A 14,690-nucleotide genomic window follows, 5' to 3' on the forward strand; every position below is an offset into this window, starting at 1 on the left:
TTTTAAAAGTTAATAGAAATAGCTATTATCTTAAGATCTTTAAAAAAGGTAGTAAAAGTAATTATAAAAGATATTTTATTTAATAGCTAATTAAACGAAATATAGTTTTTATTAAAGGGGTATTTAAAAGGTAGGGTACCTGTAGGTGTAGGAGGGAAGCTCATTTACCTATTACTGTTTACAAAGCATAAATACTCTTCTCGAGAAATATTCGTTCCTACAATTGCCACCTTGGAAATCATCTTCCTCTCAGGCCATATTGGATTGTGAGAATTCAATTCGCTCACTCATTTTTTATGAATAGAACCAGAAGGATTAACAGCATAAAGCTTAATTTAACCACAGCGGAGCATTTAGACAATTCAAAGTCGAAAGCCGACTTACCAATATCCTACCTATGATAGTAATATATTGTTGTACTTGAGCTTTTTGTTTTGTTAAACTACAAATTTCAGGACCTACGTGGAAAATCCTATACTGTACGCCGACGCCATTATGGGCAACGAAGACGCAATTGTCATTATAATGTAGTTGAGAGACAAGCGGATACATTTACAGCTGATCTTAGCCTATTAAATCTCTCAGGCTATTAAAATAAATATACTAGGACACAGAGGCCAATACTGCATGACATTTGAAAGCCATGCCTCTACAGATCACTCCAAGCACCAAGGTAGTATTCAGAAGCTCTTACCAACGGCTATTATGTTTTGTGCCTTTTTCCCTCGGACCGACTGCATATTATGTTGTGCTCGTAAAAGATGCCATGTGGCAAGAATGTGTTGAACTCATTAGCCTCTATTTGGCACCCTATTCCATATTCAGTCATCTCTGTTACATTTTATCTTCTTCAATCACCAACAGAGTAGAAATTGCGACATAACTCACGAACTATAGAAGTATTAGCCGCAAACTATGGCTATATTATCTATGATGCTACGTCTTTTCTAGTAACTGTGCATTCTACCAGCTTATTTAATGGGTAATATGCATTGAGGCGGGGGATAGAATTCATTAGCCGCCACTCAAGGCTATACTGCGTTGCAAATTCCCCGGGCTTTATCCTGTGATGCCGAATACTACATTATCATGTCACCAAGTACAGGTACACGCAGATATCACCGTGGTATAAAATGAGCTTCATTTCCCCAAAAGAAATTCTGACGTGATCTCGTACAACCTCAACGCAAGCAGTTTCTCGGTTCACTTTCAGAGAATATCAACATGGTTGCAGGAATTCTTGTGTCTCTGGCCGCGCTGGCCACATTGGCAGCCAGCGTTCCTGTTGAGGAACGACAGGCTTGCTCAGGCGTTTGGTATGGTGATATTTTTTTTTTAATTGGATGCGGGGCAAAAAAGCTAATGGCTGGTTAGGGGTCAATGTGGTGGTCAGAACTGGGCTGGACCATTTTGTTGTGTTTCCGGAAGTACATGCGTTTTTTCAAACGACTATTACTCTCAGTGCCTTCCAGGCGCCGCAAGCTCAAGCTCTTCTACTCGCGCATCTTCAACAACTTCTCGTGCGTCGTCAACCTCGACCAGATCAAGCACCACGACGCCCCCGCCTGGTTCTAGCACTACATCAGCACCGCCAGTGGGATCAGGAACAGTAACTTGGCAGGGCAACCCCTTTTCGGGAGTTACACCTTGGGCCAATGCCTATTATGCGTCCGAAGTCAGCACCTTGGCCATTCCGAGTTTGACTGGAGCTATGGCTACTGCTGCGGCAGCCGTAGCAAAGGTGCCGTCTTTTATGTGGCTGTAAGTTCCCCAGTCTTGGCCGGAAATTGCAATACATTGACCGACGTTGCAGCGATACCCTGGACAAAACCCCCTTGATGAGCCAGACATTGTCGGACATTCGTGCCGCAAACAAGAATGGAGGTAATTATGCTGGACAATTCGTTGTCTACGACCTGCCAGATCGCGACTGTGCTGCCCTCGCCTCTAACGGCGAGTATACCATCGCGGATGGCGGCGTGGCCAAGTACAAAAATTACATCGATACCATCCGCGGAATCGTCACAACCTTTTCTGACATTCGCATCCTCTTGGTTATAGGTGAGAGCACCATAAAATGTACAAATCTACGCTGCTTTGAATTTACTCTAATCATGCCCTCATCTAGAGCCCGACTCTCTCGCGAATTTGGTTACTAATCTCGGCACTCCGAAGTGTGCGAACGCCCAATCTGCGTACCTAGATTGTATCAATTACGCTATCACGCGTCTAAACCTCCCAAATGTTGCGATGTACTTGGATGCTGGCCATGCCGGATGGCTTGGTTGGCCAGCGAATCAAGACCCAGCAGCTCAATTGTTCGCAAACGTGTACAAGAATGCATCATCTCCTCAAGCTGTTCGTGGGCTGGCAACAAACGTCGCTAACTACAATGCGTGGAATATTACCTCCCCTCCTCCATACACTCAACAAAACTCCGTTTACAATGAAAAATTGTACATTCATGCCATAGGGCCTCTTCTTGCCAATCATGGTTGGTCAAACGCCTTCTTCATCACTGACCAGGGTCGGTCTGGTAAGCAGCCAACTGGCCAGCTCGAGTGGGGTAACTGGTGCAATGTTATCGGTACTGGATTTGGTATCCGTCCGTCTGCAAATACTGGAGACTCGTTGCTAGATGCCTTTGTCTGGGTTAAACCAGGTGGTGAGTGTGATGGTACCAGCAACAGCAGCGCACCTCGATTTGATTCACACTGTGCTTCTCCTGATGCTTTGCAACCTGCACCTCAAGCTGGTTCTTGGTTCCAAGCATATTTTGTGCAACTTCTCACTAACGCGAACCCGTCATTCCTATAAGTCTATTTGCATTGGCACATTCCAAAACGAATCAATACAAATGATTGAGTCTTCCGTTTGATGGATCTGTATATACTTGAAGCACTGGTAGCAGTTAGTTAGATCGGAAAATAAGAAATGGATGGCGTCTCTTCCCAAGTCATATCGTGAATGTTTTAGGTACTTTAAATTCTTAATCCACTTATAGATTTCTGCTTTTTCCAATTGCGCACCAATTGTATCGCTGTGAAATGCCAAAAATACTATACTAAATGCGGCTTCTGTGATAAGAGAAACTTCAAGTCTATGGCCCATGTATAAACAGCAATATCAACCGTGAGTACTAAAGTCAGCCATAACTGATTGAACTATAAGATAAGTACCTCGTCGCCTCCCTGTTTACCGCATTCTGAATTTCTCCATGACATATATATACTCGCAGCAAAAGTACCAAACTTGCCAACCATTACTAAACCTAAACCTGAGATAACCAATCTCGCGATGTCGATAATTGTGCTCTTTGACATCGACGTAAGGTATAAAGATTTAGTCGCAATCACTATCATGATAACCTTGCAAAGAAGGCTCGCTCTTTTACTCATATCAGTAATAGAGCTGCTTGGACGCCTGGCACTGACAAGTGTACTGATGGCAACCTCCCTTGTTTGATCCGAACTCAAATTTTTGTATGGTTTTCCGAACATGGACAGTGAATTCTTCTCAAGGTAATATTGATACGGGCGGGTTGTCGAGTGGATTGAGTGCGCTATCAGGAGCCCAATTGGCGACGTGTTGTGTCGCATTAAGTGAAAAAATCGGTTGCGCATATGATGAGCGTTTTGAGCGCCCATTTCCAGCGTTATATTATCGCTATGAATCCGTCCAAGTATATCATCTATTGCATCCCCAACAGCTCGATGATATTCTTGCCGAACATTGTTGTCATGAATTACCCACTGGCTGAATATGAAGATGATTCCCTCACAGAAATTAAAACAAAGAAGGGATGGGAATTGAGGCATTTTGCGGACTGAGAATATTTTCATCTACAATTCGTCGACCACTAGATATAAGTAATATTCGGAGATTCGGTTCCTAGTTTTAGATTGATGATCTGAGATTCTCATATGATCTGACTGATGATACAAAATTTTCAAGCGACGTTAGCGTGAGGAAGTTACAGGGTAAGCGTGGCGGCCATCGCACTAATTATCCCCACTCATCAGAGATATTATCCTTAATAGAGATCTTATTCAAATATATGCTTAATTGGATGCTTGCCAATATAGACTGATGGCCAATAATACTTCACTTCTCTTTTGGGAGATCACAGCCCGCTTACATAATATAACCCTACATAGATTATGAATGACCTGATTATAACAATAACTCCAAGGCTTCGAGTATTGATTACCTCAAATATAAACTCTTTTTTCGTGATATATCTTTTCTGCTATTTAGACTCTGGTGAGGATAACAATTATCAATGCATCCATTGAATATTTTTTTCAGCTCATTCGATGGCCGCTGTGTCTATTCGCCGTTGCAATATATTGGAAACCAATTCTCATAGCATATGTGATCAGTAGAGCGCTTCCTATGCAAGCCACTTCGCGCTTTTTGCTTGTTCATTGCCGAAAGTAAAACAGTTGTAACCATCACCCAGCTCACTTGTAACTCCCGCAATCTCATTTTTGCAATTTTCGTCACTGTAAAATGAGACAGGCTGCTGAACGTTGTCGAATTGGCTGCCTCTATACTGAGCACTGGCAAATGCTGCAGCGGAGGTTGTGCAATCGCCTGGGTTCACAACCGTGGTCCCAACCACTATTCCACCAGCACATCTAGCGTTGGTATACGAGTCAAAGAGCACAGGATTCTGGGCAAAGGCAGCTGAGCAAGCTGAGAGAAAGTAGAATATCTATAAGGTTATATTAGACACTTAGGGTGCGCAAACGAAATATGGAAAACGAGAAACGTCAGAGCCATTACATACAACTCTTTGCATCTTGTCAAAGGTTTCTTGAAATGTGGTATAACAGAAGCAATATTGGTTTATTATGTTTGATACATCGATTGCGTAGTGGTCAGCTTGGTTTTCGATGGGGAGGATGGAGTTTATATGTTGTCTCCCAAGGGTACTATAAAATATAAGCTCCTATTATTAGACTTTGCCTAAGGACGAGAGGAATTACGGAATAAGTTCCTATCCGGTCAGCGTAGTATTGGCTAAAATGCCGGTGCATTCACTCCATAGTTCCTCCGCAAAACAAGTAACAATAAAGACAGATTATCATTCGACAGGCATTCGGAATAAAGCCGTAATGATTATGTAGCATCGTCAAAAATTAGTGGTGTGAAGTCTTTTTGCCGCCACCTGGGTAAGATACACTTTCCCAGAAAGGGATGGTGCGACATTCAACAAGCGAGTAATGGTACGTAGATATGTAACCAATGCTGGTCAACATTCGTGTTTCCCATCTTGACAGAAAGTACGAAGTAAGTAAAATAGTAAACGATGTGATATGCGAGAGTTAGGTAAAAATAAATACACTGACTAATGGATACCTTATACATTAACATAAAACGCGTGCCATACGAAACGTACCTACCTATTTTTAACATTTGACTGGAGCTTATGAAGTTTTAACAATTCTGCACAGATGCTACAATCCAGCCAATGAGTACAGCGGTCGATCCGCTATAAACAGCAGGTTCCGTTACGATAATTGCTGCAGTTGATATTAGTGGCATTATCCACTGCTGCTTGAATGAGCGATATGACAAACCATTACAATATACCCCGGACATATCTGCTGATAATAAAAAGACACGTAATACATAAGCATAGACGGAATAATTGAACACTAACACACATACAAAATGGTTTGAATAAAATATTTTACATTATCTATATACGCCCTCCTCTGGTACTTGGCTGCTCTAAATGAAAATTCTGAGCAACTCAACAAGAGCCAAGATAGCCATCGCCTGGCCATATGGCATAGGTGTAATAGGAATTTTCTTGTAAAACTCCAAGTCTGATCCCATACCTGTACCAAATGATGTGTTCAGCAACTGACCATTCGTATCTATATTATCCAAAACACCCCGAATTGCTTTGAAGGCAGTATCTCTGTATTCCTTCTCCAGATAGTGCTTGCGTTGTGCCTTCAGCAAGCCAAATGCAAAGCCTGCTGTTGCACTGGATTCTACATATGATCCATCTTCTTCTGGAACATCCAATAAAGTGCGCCAAAGGCCACCGGGTGCCTGAAAAGCTTTCAATGCTTCGCATTGAGCAGCGAGCGTAGATTTTAGATGAATGCAAAACGGATCATCGGAAGGCAGATCTAACAATTCAATGATCTCCGGTATCACAATGGTGAGCCAGCTATTACCACGTGCCCATCTAGCTGAGGCAAAATTGTGACCACCATCATTAAACGACCACCCGTGAAAGAAGAGGCCTGTTTTAGCATCAAACAGATACTGAATATGCAGCAAAAACTGTTTTTTTGCTTCTTTGACATAGTGAGGACGATCTAGCACAAGTCCAATCTTGGCCAGCGGCAACACAGTCATCATCAAGGTATCATCCCACAACTGCTGGTCATTCTCCTCCAAGTATGTAATGTGCTGCATGCCTCCATATTTTGTTCGCTCCAAGTCATGATATGCCCACTCCGCCCAGCTGTCGAGCCAGAGGAGATAGGTAGGATTGTTTGTTTTCTCATACACGTAGGCCAAGGTGAGCATAGCTGCCATGGTGTTGATGTTTTTCGTTGTGCCGCCGGAAGCGAATCGGTTTTGGAACCAATCTTCTATGATCTGCAGATACTTGGGATCACCCGTCGTCTGGTAGTAATGCCATATTCCGTAGAGTCCGACGCCGTGCGTCCACTCCCAGTCGTTCCACCCCTTTGTGTCTATTACTCGGCCATCTGCAAGAGTCATAAGAAATTCCCCTGTCTCATCCTTTATGTTGACGAGCCCATGAATGAGGAGTTGAATTTTGGAGTGTATCTCCTTCGCGTCGAATCCGTGAGCGGTGAGCGGCATTCTGGTCGGCTGCAGGCATTGGCTAGAAAAATTGGAGAATGCAAAAATTGGAAATAGTCAAAAGAGAGCCTATAGTCTAATATTTATGACGGGCAGAAGCTGCCTGCGAGCCGTCAATGTGAATTGCCGCCAGACCATGACATTCAGTTAGAGTTTTGTTCGGAAGAGATCGTCCGTCGGTGAATCCTAGTTTTTCGGAATTACCAGCTTCGGCTCGGCTCATTTCGAAGCGAGCAACTGCCCCAAATGCTGGGGTTTCTACATAGTCTTTCCCTAGTAAGAGATGCCCCGCAACGCCACAGGGGAGGCATTTACCAGCCGCGAGGGATGTACGTGGCCACCTCACGTTAATTGGTGGATTATGCTAAACGCCACCGCTTTGTTACTCGGTGCAAATTGAAGCGAGAGTAAACGGGAACTCTCATCAGTTCGTTCCCAAAGTTCGTTCCCACAGCAGAGTTTGGGGAAAGTGGCTAGTTTTGGCGTGACCCCAGATTTCATTTCGCGTTTGCGGGGAGAAGCTCTTGGCATCTGTCGGTATGCAGGAATGCTAGGTTGTTGGAATACAATAAAATAGCGGCTTCCGCCTCATCTTCGCTCAACATTTAACTCACAAGGGGCTATAACCTCGACCGAATCGCATCATAGTCGATAAGGGAGTGGCGATAGCCGAGTCTTCATCTTAAAATGGCGCCACCAAAGTCCAGCCCGAGCATTAATGAAATAGAGAACAATGTCGAGGCGGTCTTGTCCAACGATATTGAGAAGGACCATACAGATTACGGAAGAGTTGACAAAGAACTCGCTCAATACATTACAGATGTTAGAATTACCATCAGCCCGGAGAAGAATGATGAACTACGCCGCAAAATCGATCGGCGTATTCTAGCTGTCATGATATCGACGTATTTCCTGCAAGCTATTGACAAAGGCACTATGTCATTTGCTTCAATCATGGGTATTAAGACTGATACTCATTTGACTGGGCAAGACGTAAGTTAAATCCAGGGACCGGCATAAGAGTCGACCATCTACTAAAGCAGTTTGGAAATGCAGTATAACTGGCTGACGACTTGCGTTTTCATCACGATCCTCATTGTTGAATACCCTCAAAACTACATCATTGCGAGAGTCCCAATTGCGAAATACCTTGGCTTCAATATCATAGCTTGGGGTAGTGTTTTAGCCTGCACTGCTGCCTGTACCAACTTTACGGGACTCGTTGTGGTTCGAACTCTTCTGGGCCTCTTTGAGTCAGTGTGTCAGCCAACATTCGTTGTTTTGTCCGCAATGTGGTATAGGCGAGAAGAACAAGCTGCTCGTGTGACTTATTGGTAGGCTTTGAGAGTTTGATATATATGTAAGAGAGAATTGACTAATCGCTATAACTTCAGGTATATGATGAACGGTGCTCAGCAAATTGTTGGCGGCCTTCTAGCATACTGTTTCAGTCTTATTCAGACGGGACCCCTAAAATCGTGGAAGTGGCTGTTCCTCATTTACGGAGCGATCTCGGTTTGCTTCGGCGTCTTTGTCGCGTGGTATATGCCTGATTCTCCTATGAGGGCCAAGTGTTTTAGCGAAGAAGATAAACGGCTGATGATTGAGAGAGTTCGTGACAACCAAACAGGCATCCAAAATCGTGAATGGAAGAAAAGTCAATTCATCGAAGCTTTAACCGACCCCCAGATTTGGGGTTATTGCCTGATCCAGCTCTGCACAACGCTGCCAACCTCCGGGCTTGGTGCATTCCAGGGTATCATCATTTCAAGCATGGGCTTTACACTTCTTCAGACTCAACTACTAGCGATGGTCCTTGGATTCTATATCATTATTGTATTGTTGGGCTCGACATGGCTGGTTAAGCGGACCAACCAAAATCTCTATATTATGACTGCATTTATCATCCCGTGAGTATTGCATGGCGTTTTATAATTTTTGACTACATAAATACCTAACCTTCTCCTGAATCAGCTCTTTCATTGGCACCATTTGTCTTATGACTGTTCCACTCGTTACAAGGAGCCAAAAAATTGGGCTTGTGGTCTGTTACAATATAACCATGTCGTTTTGGGCGGCTCAAACACTGGCACTGTCTCTGTTGTCCCGAAATGTGGCTGGACAAACTAAAAAGAGTGCAGCTGTAGCCCTCAATTTTATTTTCTGGGCAACCGGAAACGCAATCGGTGAGTCCATATTACATATCAACGTTCAGTAGCGTGGGAATTCCTAATGCTACAAAGGTCCCCAAGTCTTTCTCTTCTGGGATGCACCCCGATATTTCATCGCCTTTGCCACCCACCTAGGGTGCTACAGCTTGCTTGTCATCGTTCTTCTGAGTTTGCGTTTCTATCTCTCATGGGAAAATAAAAGGAGAGATAACTTGGCAGCTGCGGGCGTGCGTGAAGCTCGCGATGACCGAATGGTGCACGCATGGGAAGATTTAACAGATAAGGAGAATCCCAACTTCCGCTATGTTTTTTAGTTGCTATATTCAAAACACGAAATTCTGCGCAAAGATGAAATGTTTCGATAAATATTTATATATATATTCAATAGCTATGCTATCAAAATGTTTATGCTATTCAAAAAGATATGAAAAGGTGTGGATCTAGAGGTTTCAACGCTGTTATTGGAAATGAGATTCAGCATCTGGAAATTCACTTCATCGGATCCAATAAGCATCACCAATCAGAACACAGCCTCTTCACACAGCTTTCTTGTACTTCAGTCTACCACGCACCCGGCATCCTCTCAAGTTTGTAAGGAATCCGGTGGAATAAACATATTCCGGCTGTGATGTTTGTGATATCATTTGTTTTGACTTCTGTATAGCCTTGACTCTACCCTCATATTTCTCGGGCAACCTATTTTCGTTCTTACAATTTGAGCCGTATATGCTCAGGAAACCGGCCACTAAGGCGTTGTTGTTAGCGTAGTCTTGATACATGCAGTCGCCCAGACTATCAGCAATGCATGTGCAGCCAGAAGCAGCGTAAATGAGATCTTTGAAGAGCGTCATGGCGGTAACGCGTGTTGTAATGAAATCCAAGTCTACCACCTATTTCTTTTTCAAATGCTTAGATGCTTTCTCATACAGGGATACGACATGGCCGTATTGCGAAGAAGGGGTTATCTTGGCTTTCAAATTTGGACGAGAGGAAGGAGGGAGTGATAGACATTTCGAGAGCAGACGAGAGATGTTCAATATTTCTCCCAACAGAGAATTATTTTATCGAAGTTTACGGTTTTATTGATCTAGAGCAGCTTTGAGACTTCTATTATGCTCGTATGGCGTAAAGACTACATTGTGACGGAGGATGCATGCCCCTTCGCTCAAAAATCAGTATTTGGTGCTCGTTGTCAACTATATCTTGGTTGCAAAGGAGACAGTTGCCATTTTTCTGCTGTATGAATTCGTCATTGCTAAGACATTCACGATCGGAACAAGAACACTGCTTATTCGTCCGTATGCTGTTGAGATCGTAGGTCGCCAACCAATAAATGGCGGCCTCGTATTTAACTAGGTTTCGCCTACAATTGTATTTAATTCCTATTGCTAACACCATTCTGTGATAGCGGTATCGAATACGAATGTCGTTCGCCGGCCCCAGACCTTCTATAGGTGAAATCTCGTCAATGGGGTTCGATACAATAACCCTCTTATTTTGTTCCTTCATGTGCTTTTGCAGAGAAAGAAATTCGACGCAGAAAGCCCGTAGATATAGAATGATGAGAGGTAGTACTACATGGAATTATGAGTGACTTTAGAATCATTATTTCTCGACTCAGTACAGCAGGTAGTTATAGGTAATTGTTTCTGTTAGGTTCACTGCAAGAAATGTTATAATTACCCAATGTATTGCTTACACAATAGGCCGATTATGGTGACTGTACAAGCCGGGTTGTGATAGGTTCACTTCCTAAACGGCATCGGGTTGGTGGAATTTGGAGGTAACCCTTCAATCACATCCCAGTGTTCTACCATACAAGAACCCTCAAAGCGGTATATATCAGCAACGCCAGTAATAGGCAACCCAGTACCCGCCTTCCCACGAAAGCGGTTAAAAACTACCCCGTACCCCCTCTCTACATCAATAATCACTAGCTCGAATTCAGGGCCATCATAGTTTGCAAGAATAGAAGTAACAACTTCTACTTGAGCTTGGCTACCGTTGGCAATTTGTGGGTTGTGCTGAATCAAATTTGATGAGACAAATTTTTTCATAGCGCCTTGGAAATCGCGCTTGAAGTAGAACTGATCGACGAAGGTGTTGAAGATAGAACGCATCTGAGACCCAGTGATGGGGCGACTGGGGTCACAGAAGGTAGTGGAAGTATCGGGTATACAGCTTGGAGCAGCTAGGATGCCATGAAAGAGGGCAAAAGGGGCAGCAAAGACGATAAGGGCGAATTGGGATCGCATTTTGCAAGTTGTCTTTTTCTTTTGGTATTTTTTCTTTTCTTTCGAAATAGGCTTCTGGGCGTGTAATGATGGGAAATCTTGTAGATCAAGAGCTCAATAATGGGATGATGGGAACCGGTTTGAAATAGATCTGAGTTCCTCTCGGCGAATGAAAAGATTATTGACTAGCGTAGATACTAACTGGAGACTTCGCTCTAGGAGTCTCATTTATATAGATTAACCCAGGTATAGTTGATCTACTGAGTTCTACAGTAGGCTTCCATCAGCAGGATGATTTTCATGACAATGTAGACGTCAGCAACTAGGCAATGATTCACATTACGTCTATCCTGGCATATGCTTCTATAATGGTGGATCTCCTATTGGTAATGTTTAATAATTGACCCTGTGCTCTGACATGTCATTCGAAATAGTATAAGGTATTGTAAGAACTAGGCATTTCCTGTAATTTTGAGCTAGTTTCCTGATTAAAATATCTGGTGTTAGCAATTAGACGATCATTGATCTCTCTGACTCAGCTACCGCGCGGGAGTATCATTACAGGACTTAGGCTTAACACCGTTCTCCATTTTCGATATCCTTTGCACCTATTGAGTTATCAACGACACGGCTTTAAAGAACTTAGAAAAACTAAGAAATATACTTTTGATAAGGATTATTCAGCCAAGCTCATCCTCCAAGCGGTATGGAAGGCCTCTGACTATTAATTCCCCGGATCTTGTTTGAAGCTGAACTTGAGATTCTATGCTCCACGAGTTCTGTATATTGGCAAAGGAAGAGGCTTTTCCGGATTACTACCTATTATACTGCGCTGTGTGATTCCTACAAGTCTTCTTTCTAAAACTCTGCCTCGCGCCTGTCTGGCATTCCAGATTTTCATTGTCACAGACAAAGCTGTTCAACAACTGAATCGCGCGCTGACAGGCAATGTCAACCTCTTTGAACTATGTGAGGGAGGAGAACATAAATCAGATGCACAAGACACAATGCATCAGCGCCAAAGGTACGAGCGGCGCGTTGCTCGGAATGATCCCCCCCCCCCCCCCCCCCCCCAAAAAAAAAAAAAAAAAAGATTTCCTTGAACATATATAATCCCGAATATAGCAATATGGCTGTATTGTTATATTAGACGACTTTGTTACGGTCGCTCCTACTTACCCTCAGTTTTAACTATAGCTCTGAAAAGTGGCTGGATTGTATGGATGTCTCAAACAGCTACTAATACATGAACCAAGCAGCACTGCATTTTCCACGTGATATTGCGAAATCTGCCAGTTTGGCCAAATATCGGGTAAAGATTAGTATCATAATCGAGTCGCTATTCGTTAGCCACTGTCAAACTACAATTTGGCTTTCACTCCGTGTTTAAAACTCAAGGGCCTGGGTGTGGTTTCGGCGTATCAATGAACAGAACTATACATGGTTCTGCTTTCAATATATCCTGAACCACCACAAAATCCATCATGCTTAGTGCTCAAATGTTAGGGGTGAGAGTGACTCATCGCTCTGCATTGGACCTCCACTTTACCGTCCACCAGGCTGCCACTCCGTTTACAGTTTCCCTACAGGCGTATCTTGCCGCTCATCCAGACTCAAGATACAGCTACATTGCGACTGGAACGCTTGTATTTGACATCAGCAATCAACCATATCTTCGACTGCTTCTACTCCAGCGGTCTGCCAACGACAGCATGCCCAACAAATGGGGGGTTCCGGGGTGCGGCTGTGATGACGATGACGAGAGCATCCTACACGCTGCAGCGCGCGAGCTATGGGAGGAAACCGGTCTCAAAGCGATCCACCTGGGAGCTCCCGTTGGAGAACCTCATTTCTTCTCTAGCGAATCTAGGAAAAGAATATGCAAATTTGTGTTCCCTATGCAGGTCGAGACCAATAACGAAGGCCACATGACTGTAACTTTGGACCCAAGGGAGCATCAATGCTTTGCATGGGCTAGTGAGGAAGAAGTCAAGGCGAAGAGGATAGAAGATATAGAGCTAGATTTTACTACGAAAGACTTAGTGTGTACAGTACTGGAAGCATTTAGTCAATTCAAGAAGATCGAAAACTCGGGCGACTACGTGGTAATAGAACTAGCGTAGGTCATCTGATCGGAATATTGAACAAACATATATAGTCACCGTAGCCCTTTTACGAAATCTCAAACTCCTTCTCGGAGAGTTTTCCACGGGCCATGATGCCCAGAGCCTCTCCTTCCATCAACCCATGGGTATAACATTCGCCAACAAGCAGATACCGGTTTCCAATTGATCGTAGACAGAATAGCAGCCTTCCACCAAACAAGACGCAAACAACATCGCCCTTCTCTATGACCACCGGCCCGAGAACATAATATACGCTGCTCGTTCTCGCAAAGATGCGATTCTTCGACGCCCCATTGGCCGAACGACTCCACTCCTCCCTCTCGTGTTTGCGTTCGGCCTCAGCTGCGATTGCCTTTATCTCTGATGATACGGTGCTTGAATTGCCAAGTGCTCTTACGAGGTACATTGCTACCTACTCAAGCCACCTAGGGTTGGGATCTCGTTGTATGGGGTTCTTTCTCAACAAGCAATCTGCACGCAGCTATTGCTGAGGTTTTGCATGAAAGCAAATAACGCCTTTTCGTAGCCATTGTAGTATTTATCATCCGAATTGAAGCTCCTGTTTTGGCAAAGCCCGTTCCAAAGAGACTCTATCATCTTGCGTTTGCCGTGGAATTCTCTATTCTTCAACGGCAGGGAGCACACTTCAATCGTGTCGACCTCCACGCCGTGAATTTGGAGTCGGTTAGAGTCCTCGTCGAGCTTGAGCTTTGGAGCTGAGAAACCATGAGCTCGATGCGGATTTATAGGCTCTGAAAGAAGAAATCCTTGATAGGTCCTCCAATATAGCACCCAAGACGGTAGTCCACTGTTATGACACCCTGCCAGGTCATCACGGGATGATAGACTCCTAGCAAGATGTTGCACGGCAGCCAACGCTACCAAGGCTGAATCTCCTTGACTTCCCTTCAGTGATCGTTTAGACATGTCAATGTAAACTTTCTCAACGGAAATCTTATAATTGGGGGTGATGGATGCAAGCTCGTGGTTGGGGATGTGGGCAGACGTAAGAGAGTAGTATCAGCCTCCCGATTTGTGCTTACCCATTTACGACTGGTCAGATTATGCAAGGTCTTTTTGTTATTTTCTACTTCTCGTTCCAGGCCATTTATGAATCGGGCATAAGACGCACTACCGATGTTCTCAAATGTATCGTGTAGAATGCGTATCAAGGAGAACGCGGATTTGGCTTCATTCTCATCTGGGTCAAGCCAAACCAGGACATGAGTTACGTCTTTGTAATCCTGTTCCTAAACTGCACCTGCTGGCTTTTTTCAACTAAATTCTTTTGATTAATACGC

At 43.8% G+C, this 14,690-nt stretch overlaps 7 protein-coding genes across 7 annotated transcripts; 3 read left to right on the plus strand and 4 right to left on the minus strand.

The window, feature by feature from the left end:
• Window positions 1-1,179: 1,179 nt before the first annotated feature.
• On the plus strand, window positions 1,180-2,949 carry TRIVIDRAFT_78675 (glycoside hydrolase family 6 protein; the record flags this gene model as incomplete). The annotated part of the gene is made up of 4 exons (XM_014100545.1): window positions 1,180-1,316; window positions 1,375-1,761; window positions 1,814-2,061; window positions 2,129-2,949. The coding sequence occupies 4 exons, from the start codon at window positions 1,225-1,227 to the stop codon at window positions 2,815-2,817; spliced, it is 1,416 nt and encodes a 471-aa protein (XP_013956020.1).
• Window positions 2,950-4,393: 1,444 nt separating this feature from the next.
• On the minus strand, window positions 4,394-4,804 carry TRIVIDRAFT_70780 (uncharacterized protein; the record flags this gene model as incomplete). Its single annotated transcript, XM_014100546.1, has 2 exons — window positions 4,394-4,717; window positions 4,793-4,804. The coding sequence occupies 2 exons, from the start codon at window positions 4,802-4,804 to the stop codon at window positions 4,394-4,396; spliced, it is 336 nt and encodes a 111-aa protein (XP_013956021.1).
• A 935-nt stretch (window positions 4,805-5,739) lies between these two features.
• On the minus strand, window positions 5,740-6,858 carry TRIVIDRAFT_59912 (glycoside hydrolase family 105 protein; the record flags this gene model as incomplete). The annotated part of the gene is made up of 1 exon (XM_014100547.1): window positions 5,740-6,858. The coding sequence occupies one exon, from the start codon at window positions 6,856-6,858 to the stop codon at window positions 5,740-5,742; it is 1,119 nt and encodes a 372-aa protein (XP_013956022.1).
• A 687-nt stretch (window positions 6,859-7,545) lies between these two features.
• On the plus strand, window positions 7,546-9,343 carry TRIVIDRAFT_59913 (uncharacterized protein; the record flags this gene model as incomplete). The annotated part of the gene is made up of 5 exons (XM_014100548.1): window positions 7,546-7,851; window positions 7,915-8,192; window positions 8,253-8,768; window positions 8,833-9,044; window positions 9,102-9,343. The coding sequence occupies 5 exons, from the start codon at window positions 7,546-7,548 to the stop codon at window positions 9,341-9,343; spliced, it is 1,554 nt and encodes a 517-aa protein (XP_013956023.1).
• Window positions 9,344-10,774: 1,431 nt separating this feature from the next.
• Window positions 10,775-11,284, minus strand: TRIVIDRAFT_151704 (uncharacterized protein; the record flags this gene model as incomplete). The annotated part of the gene is made up of 1 exon (XM_014100549.1): window positions 10,775-11,284. The coding sequence occupies one exon, from the start codon at window positions 11,282-11,284 to the stop codon at window positions 10,775-10,777; it is 510 nt and encodes a 169-aa protein (XP_013956024.1).
• Window positions 11,285-12,762: 1,478 nt separating this feature from the next.
• TRIVIDRAFT_151706 (uncharacterized protein) lies at window positions 12,763-13,386 on the plus strand (the record flags this gene model as incomplete). Its single annotated transcript, XM_014100550.1, has 1 exon — window positions 12,763-13,386. One exon carries the CDS (start codon window positions 12,763-12,765, stop codon window positions 13,384-13,386), a length of 624 nt encoding a protein of 207 aa, XP_013956025.1.
• A 49-nt stretch (window positions 13,387-13,435) lies between these two features.
• TRIVIDRAFT_222685 (uncharacterized protein) lies at window positions 13,436-13,795 on the minus strand (the record flags this gene model as incomplete). The annotated part of the gene is made up of 1 exon (XM_014100551.1): window positions 13,436-13,795. One exon carries the CDS (start codon window positions 13,793-13,795, stop codon window positions 13,436-13,438), a length of 360 nt encoding a protein of 119 aa, XP_013956026.1.
• Window positions 13,796-14,690: the final 895 nt, after the last annotated feature.

Source organism: Trichoderma virens, assembly GCF_000170995.1.
Source record: "Trichoderma virens Gv29-8 chromosome Unknown TRIVIscaffold_60, whole genome shotgun sequence".
Classification (NCBI taxonomy): domain Eukaryota; kingdom Fungi; phylum Ascomycota; class Sordariomycetes; order Hypocreales; family Hypocreaceae; genus Trichoderma; species Trichoderma virens.